Raw genomic sequence first — 10,907 nt, 5'->3', positions numbered from 1 at the left:
AGGCCTCTACGCTCGCACGCTCCGCTAACACTAGCTGAAGTGTAAATCCCCGGAGTGTTCAAGTGTTCCTCCAGGGAAACTTCTGGGCGAGCTAATGATTTCCGCGTGCTCTATCTCTCTCCTCAGATGGAAACTGGGATTCCACAAAGAACTTTTTAACTTTTTTCAGCCGTCCCAACTTTTTTGCAAGCAAAGCCGTAGTGGCTGCCAGCAAGAGGGCCATCCAGGGCTCAGTTTGGACCAGAGATGCCGGAAAAGATGAATGCTTGCACCGTCTGCCACGACACACGCCAACGTCGGCAGTGCAGACGGAAATCCCCCCTAACCACTGGAGTTTAGGCTAACAGAAATTTTCGGCATAGGGGATTTTCAACAGAAAATACAAAAAGATCAAAAAAAAAAAAATGTCTTCGTCGAAAGAGCAGATATCAAACTAGAGGATTCTGCACATTACGGACGGTTTCTCTAACTACTATCATAGTAGAAAAACACTCAGTTTTAACGGATTTGATTCCCAGCTTTATTATTTGTGATATCCACCACATGTCGAAGATAATACGGGAACCAGATAAGAGTGAATTAGAGAAATTTGTTGAAGCGAACTTTTAGAGCTGAAATTGAATAGAGAAAATTCGTTCCTTCCTTGCACATTTGTGCACTCTAGTACAAACTTCTCCACACGCCGAAAGGAAAAAAAAGATAATAACTTAAATTTATTCCTGATAGAAATCTTGCTCATTTTAAAGATAGAACTTAGAACAACAATATAGCTGAATATATATATTTTCCAAACAATAAACTCAAATTCTGCAGGACTATCTCAGCTGGCACAAAAATAACTGTGTGATAGAATATTAAAAATACTTCTATGACATAACTGCTGCCAACTAATCAAAAAACGAAAAAAAAAAAAAAAAATCCTGTGCAGCTGTTTCTTCAGTTAAAATGGTGATATAAATATATGGAAAAAAAAAAGGGGTGCAAAAATAAAAGAGAAAGTTTACTCCATTCAAATTGAACTGCGCACAAGTGTGACTTTATTAATAGTAGTAAAGCAACATTTTCATCAGAGAATTAAACCACCTGATACGAATCCGCAATCAACTGAATCCGTTGTGAAAATTTGGGAGGAGCACCGCTTCGAAGCGGAATGATGCCACCGACCTGAAAATAGTTTTTGGATATCATGTTAGTAATAGGGTATAAGTTTAACAGAGACTAGAAAAGAACAAAATGGAGCATTATCTAAAAAAGGAGCATAAGCAAGAAGTCGAATGATGAGTACACTTAGGTTGATGTCGAACAATTTATCATGAAATGCTTCACAAAGTAAATAATGAATATTGTGGTTCAAGTAGTAATAAATGAGGTCAAAGAACGACAAAAAATCATTATAGAATGTGATATTTATTTGCTATCTACTACAGTTTCACAATAAGTCAGCTTGCAAGTGAAGACAACAGATAGATTCGGTTAAGATTCTTTTATAAACTTTCTTCCCATTAATATGTGACTCGTTAAATTAATGAATAAATTGATGACCGGCTTTCAATCAAGCACAGTAAATGGTGCAAAGTTGCTAAACAGGAAACAGGGTGTCCTACACTTTGTATGAAATATAGACTCACGAAAGGATGAACTTACAAGACCATCACATACCGCATTCAAAATATTCTAGAAAATGAAAGAACATTTGAGTATGTGATAAATCTAACCTTCACATCGCTGTAAGTATTAGCAGCTGTAAATTTGATAGAGATGGGGAAAAATGCTGATGCATCCGCTGGAGGAACAACAAACTCCATTGATCCACTACAAAGAAAAAGGAAAAAAAAAAGGGGATAATAATTAGCCAATTTGAAGCGCTCTTATATGTTAAAAAAATAAAATTGAAGAATGTAATTATAGCTAATGAAGAATAGATAAAAGCTTACCTGCGGTTCGATTGGTCAATAAGAAGAACAGACCACTCCAGTGTGGAGTTCCTTGAATCATACCTGGAAAAGGAGACATACAAAGAAAAACAAAAAGCTTAAAGAGACAAATATTAGAATTATTGGAAAGAGTCATTTGACAACACCAAAAGGGTGAGCTATACGTGAAATTAAAGAGGGACCTCAGAGACAATTAGCAGTGAATAAATTATTACAAATCAGATTAAAATTTCAAAATAGAATTAACGATAACTTCAAGTAGAAGCTCACTGTTCTCAATTTACATTTCCAGCAGAAAGAAGAACCCAACTAAGCATACTAGATTGAAAATTTGTGAATTTTTATGCAATTCAAACATCTAAACAATTAGACAATCAGCTTATGGATACTCCAACGGTTTTTCCTTTTTGCCTTCTTAATTAAATTTTTTTTTTTAAAAAAAGCAATTCATACTTGATGACATCCAAGAAGATCCAATAAAACAATAAGTTTAAAATGCTTGCCTCCATTCTCCGTCGATCTGCCTCACAGTTGGTGGGCCCCGAAGAGCAGGAAGAGGAATAGAAATCACAACATTGTGCAAGTCAAACATATCTGAAGCTTCATACTCAATGTTCACAAAAGTTTCATTTCCAGAGACAGTGGGCCAGCAGTTAACTGCAAGACCAGATGAGCAAGTTAGCAAGACAGTCTAAAAGTAATCATCAATATTTTCAAGGGGTTCTACACAAAGTCACCTGAAAAATTATTTATTACAATATAACCCTGAAAAGTCCAAATTGCAAGGGGTTTCCCCTGCAAAATTATTTATTACAATACAACCCTGAAAAGTCCAAATTTCATATATACCCCTGTGAAGTGTAATTTATTACCAAGCCACTTTTATTACAGGTTTGTCCATTCCAGTCATGTGTGGAATTTGGTTTTGAATTGGAAAAAAATATTTTTCACAGGGGACATTTTGTAAGTAGAAGGGCAAATGTGTAGAAAACTAAGTTTTTGAAGCGCATATATGAAACTCAGATTCTGCAGTGATATATAGAAATAGATATTTTTCAGGGGAATTGCGTATGTAAATATCTCTTACTTTTAATACTACAGCAATACATACCAGTCAATGGCAAAGAGGATTCATCCAAGCCCTGTATTCTCCATTTCATCAGACCGACATCATTTTGGCCAGTGGGGAAAGGCCTATTTGGATCTTTCAACCCGATAACATGCTGGTTATTAAACAATTCTTTGTTGATATTGGGATGAGTTTTGAAGCTAAGGCCTGGTACATCTTGGTTTTCAATCTGTTAGATAAAATTGGCCCACTATCATAAATTCTATCATTCCAAATCTATTTTTCGTACATTGAACAGATTGAGCAAACAATCCTTGGCAGAATCAGCACTGAAATATCATTGAATATCCATGTACATAGCAGCAATGATGGTACAAGTCTACTGCCAGAAAGAGCATCTTATACATCATTGGAAGAATTTAAAAAAATATGAAGGAAATGGTACCGTACTCAGTAAATATTGGATAGTCGGCATAAATTGATAAACAACTCTAAAAGCTAAAGCTATTAGAGAATAAGGGTTTTCAATATCTTATATTCAGCAGACCATCATATCTATGATCAAGACTTTTCACTAGGCCCAAGATGTGGGAAAAATTAAATGATGCTAGGAATGTGGTGGATTTAAACTCAGGATCTCCTACTATAATACCAAGTAAAACATCAGTTTGTCTCTAAAAGCAGAAGCTAGTAGAGAACTATATTTTCATATTTTATACTCAACGTAAACTACTAATACAGGAACTAAAATCAGAACAGGTCACAAATGATTCTGATTAAAGCTTCGGAATTCGGCAAGATTGCATCAGTTACTAAATAGATATACTGGATCAGTACATATCATCTTGAACACAACTCCAATTGCGAAGAAAGGAGATACACTAAACTCAATAGAAAATTTCTAGACTAGCAAGTAACTCCACAGACTGTCAGTCGATATTTCCATGCAAGGGAAATCACACTATAGTACACCCCAAGGTCCAATTGCATGTCTATAAAGATGAGACTGCTAGTTAAATCTAAGGGGAATAAATATCCATTATAAGGAATAGATGAGGTCATCTGATTCAATTTCAAACCAGGGAATTACCAGAACTATACAAGAAAAAACAAGCAAAATAGCAATTTCATTATTTCATTAAGCTTCTCACACTAATAAAATAACAGCTGTTTTTTTTTTTTCTGAATTCTATTGTGTCTTGAGCATTCTCATTATAAAAATAGCAAATGCATTTGAATCATGGATTTTCAAATGAAATGATAAATCATAGTGTGAGAGAAATGTATCAGAACCTGAAGTTGGATAAAGCCATCCTCTTGATTAAGAATTTGAAGAGAAAGAGTTCCTTGGAGATCAAAATTACTGACTCCTCCATCTCTCTTAACGGTAACGTTAAGCCTCTCCTCGATGTTCAACGTTATAGGATCACTTAGTGGCAGAGATGACTTTGACTGAGTAGCACCTGGTTGAACGTCCTCGAGAATCACTTCTCCCTCCGCTTTTAGAGATTCCAAAAACTGATGCGTCCTCTGTGTTTTGCCCAGTTGCATGCCAAGGCCTTTTGGCGGAGCTGTAGCAGAAGCTGGTGGACGACCTACAGATTCATAACAAGACAAACAATACAACAAAACACAAAATGGAAGACCAAAGCTAGTGAAATTGAACGCCAAAGTTGAGTATGTTTTCCCAACATGACAGCTGTACAAATGTGGGCTAAAGAAATGACTACAATGAAAAAAAATGTAACAAATTGATACATTTATAAAAGTACCTTAAAACTTTTTCCAGAAATTTAGATCTCCCTCAATCAGACGAATTATGATATTTAAAGTTGATACACACTTAGTTTCACAGTATTACGTTAATTTTAGGCACGATAATGTGTCAAAAAGATATGATGCTTAGCCTAATGAAAGAAGGAAAATTATAAGATATGGATGCTATGTACCACGTAACTAATAATGCCACTGTTCAAGTATACACCATTTCCATTCAAAGGGTAGTTAAATCAAAGAAAGATTCAAGTTACACTTTTCCTTGAAAGGGAGTTGCACATATTGCACATTCTTTACAAAAGATTTCAGCAACTAAGACATGAAGGAATATAGGATATAGATTCCAGAAGAAATAATTCAATCTCTCAAGAATTAGAAACAAATTACAGTGATATTAGCCAAATTTGATATAATGAGCTTGTAATGAGGCAATGACATCTAGAGGTACAAACCTTTGGGCTTGGAGGAAGAGTCAGCATCCGTGCTCAGTCCAAATCCGGAACCACTTCCAAATCCACTACCACTGCTAGAAATGCTCATATCACTAAAAGCACTTTCAATTCTTCGAGGACCAGACATCGACATTAATCCTCCTTTGTCCCCTCTGCCTTTCTCAATCTGCAAGCATTAAAGAATTTCATAATAGAACCAACAAAAGCTAGATTAATCATGCCTATTGTTTATTTGGTTAATAGCATTTGAAGAAGAAAACTGATAATGAGATAGAGAAATGGATAATCAGCAATGACGGAGATTAATGGTTCAAAGTTTTAGCATCCATGAAGCAAAAAACTGATGACCCAAGTGGATGTCTCCAGAAGGAAAAAAAAAAAAAACTCGAAATCATATCAACAATTGCTTACAGACTTAAGTTTTATATATATCAAAATTAAATCTTCTGCCTATTTAGAGTCACATGAAAGTTCAAGCAAGCAAAATTATTTGGTTTATCATATGTCAAATTTACCCATATTTCTTATCATCTTATAACCGGTGAGTCTATTTCTTGTTACAAAAAATTGAATATTTAAGCTTCCACCAGCTAGATGCCTGCAATTTGTCTGACAACAAGGATAAGGGAGATTAAAGCTGTAAATAAACAAATGCTATAGTAAAAAGGTCTCAAGCATATCAGTTTTCACATAAAATTTTTAAAAAAGAAAATTGCTGAAATGCAAGCCCAATGTCCTAACACAAAGTTTTTATATAAGTCCAGGAGTAAAAATTGTCAGCCAAGTAAATTTGGCACAAATTCATTGAAAATGAAGTATCCAAGGTTTATATAAGTCAACCGTACGCTTATGCATTACAGTTGATTCCATCTAATAGTGAAAGACATAGTTGAGAGATGAAAAAGGATTTCAATTAAAACTAAAAGGCAATAGTCGTATATTTGCACATTCACAATAGACTGCTTTCACTATAAGAAGATGAAGCAAGAGGAGGGCGAAAAAAAAAGATACCTTGCTTTTGTCGATCTCACTAGCTTTTCGCTTCATGACATCCTTAGTTTCATTAATTTTGCTTTGCATGAGCATCTTATGCAGTCTCTCTTCATGGCTCTCCATCTCACAGTACTGTTTAACCTGTGCAATAGTCACATTTTCTTTGTGCCCTAAAGAGATGGCCTCATCAAAGGCAAAAATCAGCTCAAAAGCTGTCAGGCATATGCCCTCCTCATCTAAAGAGGGTGAGTATTCTGGTACCTTTGTACAGTATAAGGAAACCATCACTACAAAATTTCAATCAACATGACCAAAATTTCCAGACACTAATATAAAGCTCGTTTAATGAGAAAAAAAAAGAGAAAGAAATAACAACAAACCCAGAGGGATGCAAGAACAAATCTAAAATTGAAACAGTAACTTTGCTATAATTACAAGACTTGAAGCAGAAAAGGATACAAGTTTCGATAAGAGTCTCAGTGTCTCCAGATCTTCAAGAATGTTACTTTGTTTGTTTGTAACAAGTAGCAGATACAATGCTTCTATTGGTTGGTACACGTAGCGAACATTTTCAGTCTCAACATAAGTATGCTGTTTTCCAGTTCCAACCAACTTTGGGAATGCAGCAAGTAGTCCTTCTATCCTTATGCGAGACATATCAACAAACTGTCTTGAAACAAGTGCTGTAATCAAGTCCACAGAAGAAAAAACAAGAGTTATCTTATGAGATTAAACAACAGAGCACCCAGAATACTGGGATGTAGTAATCCCTATGATAAGCAGTTCATGTACAAAGGCAGAGTCTAAAACGGACCTATGTCAGACAGGACAATATTTCATCAGGCCATATTTAAGGTACTAGAATAGTCATAGTAATCAAAATTAAGAAAAACATAACATTAATATGAAATAGAGTCTAGAATAGTCTACAAGGTTTCCCTATAAGGAATTATAATTCATCTGTGCTATATATTTTCCTCCGGCATTCAGCAGGTAAAAAATGGTAAAAGAAGACAGATATCCAATAATTGGATCTCTGAAGTGTGTCAATATGAGATGGCGCAAAGCTAACAGTGTGTAATATCGGTTATTTGTGCCAAGCTTTCGAGGGGCAGGAATGAGAGTTACTAGAACAATTACTTAAAATTGAGCATTAATATCCTCTCTTCGAGATAGAGGCAGATGAAAGATGCATTTTCGTCAATTTTGGATCATTCCAATTAAATGATAACTTAAGAGAATAAGGTATTTTGTCGTTTTAGTAGATTAGAGATGCAAGTCTCAAGGATTCAGCATGGGACCATTGTTGGTCATGTGGTACAAAAAATAGTTTGAGGATTAGCAAACTTGGTTGACTAATCATGAAAATTTGCACTTGTACAAAAACACACAATTATCTTCACATAACATTTTCATTTTGTTTATACACAATATACAAAAAGACATGAATCATCAGCAAAAATCAAAAGGACGTATATGCTTTCAGTTCTACTGTGAACAGGATGGATTTTCAAATCCTTCATTCACATCTGACAAATAGAAGTTTTGTAAAAAATGACAACCAATATAATACTACTAAGAAAAGTTTCGTAGTTGAAAGGAGTTACAGGGGAATGAATGCAATCAAAAAGTAAGACAACATGATGGAACATAATAGCATAACAACAGAACATACACATAATGATCTACATCCAAGTATTCTAATCTATCAAATCGAGAACTGAAAAAAAAATTAGACCAATGCCAAGTTTCACTTATAAGAGACAAATAATAATGAAAATAAAACTAACCACATTTCAGAAACATCATTGATGGCAGATTGGCAGCCCTAATTTTAGATCAAATGCGATAATGGATAACTATAAGGTTGCTAACATACGTAGAAGATAAAGAATGTTTAAATGATAATAGTATATAGATATCTTCTTCATGCAGAGGAAAAAAGTAATAAAACAGTAAGTATCATTGGATTCTTATCTAAATTAAGCTGCAAATTGGTATTGAAAGTAAGATTATCTCATAAGATAGTATCATGACAAACATATTTGCAGCATTAACTTAAGGCAATTGGATCACACAGACACGAAACAACTTAGAAATATTAAAAATATTCATGATGTAGACAGATCAAATGCAATGTTTCTTAGCTAAAGTTCGCAAAAGAAACTGAAGTTTACATTATTTATCAGAAAAGGATAAAATAAAAAGAAATATAAATTGTAATGTATAAAGAAATGCAGAATAGTGTTCAAGAGAAAATTCACCTTTTCCAGACTTTGTTATGATCGAAGCTGCAAGAACCACCTGTTTGAACAAAACATAGCAAATTTTTAGTTGATTTCCTTCAGACTTTGAATAGTCATTAATTACTAAAATTATAGGATGAAGACTGATATACATAAACACAATCTATCCATTTGTCATCTGAATTGAATATAGTCAAGAATAAGTACATTAAAAGGTCTTACTAAATGTACTAACATTTTTTTCCAAAAGAACCTTATTTATAAAGTAGTTCTCATGCTAATCCCTATCTATGCCAATTATCATGTTTAGCATCTACTTATCTCCTCAACAGTCAACATTTCCACTTGATATCCAATGCCAAAGGAACTTCTATTGTTCCTATTGTTCCTTTACCGAGAAGACACATTGGAAAGGTGTGATTGCGTGAAAGAAAATAAATTTATAAACATAAGCAGCCAACATGAACTAGACACCTTCAATCAGAAATGACTGAACTTGATTTGAACTTGACAAAGTAAAGAAAAACTTGCAAGAGGAAGATATCGATTCCAAATAAAACCAATAGATATGACTGAACTTGTTTTGCTACTTAAATTCTTGGCAATGGGAAAATAGCAGAACATTAGTAAATGAGAAAATCCGCATTTCATGAATCAGTAAATAACCAAATTGATATAAGATTCAAGTACCATTAGACCTTCAAATTCATGATAAGAAACAAGAATGATAGCTCAGGAGATAAATGACTAGATGGATCCCTTTTCTCATACCATGCTGACAAACTCGAGTTTCAAAAGATGTGTCTCCGAAGGATTCAGCTATCTCTCTGTAAGCCTAGTACCTAAAAAGTAAACAAATGCAATAAGAATGGCTCTCTATGTAAAGGCAGTAAATCACTTCCCTCGCTCAGTATACAGTTTACCTGAATAACTGCACAGATGAAGTAAAATATCATGCATAAAAAAAGTGTATTCTAAAATAGAGATCTCAGAGAAAAATAAAAAAAAATTATGCAAGCAAAATGGCAGAATGAATACCAAGTTTTTGTCTGGTCAACTATCGCAATTCTTAATTGGGAGGCTTATAAATGGATCTAATGAGTTCAATTAATCAGATAATTCTACAAAATGTATCAGTCCACAAAACATGGTTCTTTACAAGCAAAACTCACAAAAAATTCTTTTAATGTATAAGAAAATGCACATTCTTCAGAACAAAATTTACGCTCTCCAAGCTAGTGCAAAGGTAAAAAAAAAATATCTGAAGTGCATAAACATCCAAGATTCCCCAAAGAATTGCAAACGCAATATCGTATCAAAACCACAATGTTGATACAGTGTTTTGAAACTCATTTTAGACCTAACAATCTCTAAGTTCCAAATCTTTCTTGCCACAGCACTCATAGATCAATATTCTTTTTTTGGCCAATAAAAAACAATCATTAACCCTATTTTTAGGGAGGGAGGGGGGGGGGACCTTTGAATTTACAGCGATTTAATAAGTGATTTCACATCGATCCACGATTCCCCTAAGAACTACTTGCATTAGAAAACATCGTATTAAAACTCAATATTGATACAACATTTTGAACGCTCGTTTTAAACTTAAAATTTCTTAGTTCGAATCTTCTCGTACAATGCTCGTAGATCTACAACCCTAGGCCACAAAAGTAACATCAATTAGCCCAATATTAGGCAAAAACCTTCAACTTTATAGCGATTTAATGAGCCATTTCACATCGATCAAAGAGTGTAAGCTAAAACTAACGGATCTAATGCTTCGAAATGAAATGGAATCAAAGATGCGGAGATTGAGAGAGAGATGGGGAGGAAGGGAAAAGAGCATACCTGGGATTGAGATCTAGGGTTTCGCCGGGAAGGAGATCTGGGGAAGGGGGAGAGAGAGAGAGAGTTGGAGTTTTCGATCCCTGTATTGTCGTTAACAAAAAAACGAAGCCCCATTTCTGCATAAAAATGTACAGAGACCCCTCTATTATGGAAATTTTGCAATAAGAACTTCAGTTTTATATTTTCTTTAATTAATAGATTTTGATTGAAAAAAAAAATGCTACATGTATGATATACATTACTTCGGCCTAGAATTTATTAAAAAAATTTTTAAGTTTTTAGTATAAAAAAAAAGGGACAATATAAGGACCTATTAAGAAGGTTTTGAGATCGACTAAACCTATGCAACCGTTTGGTTCTGGGTTAAGTAAAAATTTGTTATTCCAGAAATAGAGTTAAGTTCAGGAATAAGATGGGATTAGAATAATTTTGTATTTGGTTGAAAATTAGGTTTAGTCCAGATATAAATAAAATAGTGTTTGATTGGAGTGGCTGAGATAAGAAAGATAATTGGTAAAACAGTGTTTTGTTTGGTTTGAGACTTGGAGTAGTGGGGTGGGGTGGAGTGGTGTGGGGTGGGGTTAGTTAA

At 34.3% G+C, this 10,907-nt stretch overlaps 2 protein-coding genes across 4 annotated transcripts in view; one reads left to right on the top strand and one right to left on the bottom strand.

Moving 5' to 3' along the window:
- Positions 1-10,907, top strand: part of LOC109713009 — a 46,663-nt gene that overhangs the window by 19,487 nt on the left and 16,269 nt on the right. The gene's annotated exons all lie outside the window — the stretch shown is intronic.
- On the bottom strand, positions 826-10,469 carry LOC109713004 (coatomer subunit delta-2-like). Of its 2 annotated transcripts, XM_020236908.1 has the most exons (13): positions 10,319-10,409; positions 9,394-9,401; positions 9,242-9,312; positions 8,489-8,528; positions 6,684-6,907; positions 6,243-6,485; positions 5,232-5,397; positions 4,297-4,598; positions 3,046-3,232; positions 2,438-2,591; positions 1,935-1,997; positions 1,716-1,812; positions 826-1,164 (listed from the first exon to the last, which is right to left on the bottom strand). In XM_020236908.1, the coding sequence occupies exons 3-13, from the start codon at positions 9,242-9,244 to the stop codon at positions 1,075-1,077; spliced, it is 1,569 nt and encodes a 522-aa protein (XP_020092497.1). In that variant the 5' UTR covers positions 9,245-9,312; positions 9,394-9,401; positions 10,319-10,409; the 3' UTR covers positions 826-1,074. The 2 variants fall into 2 exon arrangements, with proteins under 2 accessions (XP_020092497.1, XP_020092496.1); XM_020236907.1 differs by lacking the exon at positions 9,394-9,401 and having other exon boundaries at positions 10,319-10,469.

The sequence above is a fragment of the Ananas comosus genome, linkage group 7 (genome assembly GCF_001540865.1).
Source record: "Ananas comosus cultivar F153 linkage group 7, ASM154086v1, whole genome shotgun sequence".
NCBI classification, from domain to species: Eukaryota; Viridiplantae; Streptophyta; class Magnoliopsida; order Poales; family Bromeliaceae; genus Ananas; species Ananas comosus.
Note: the sequence above shows the minus strand (reverse complement) of the source record. Positions and strands in the feature narration are given on the sequence as shown.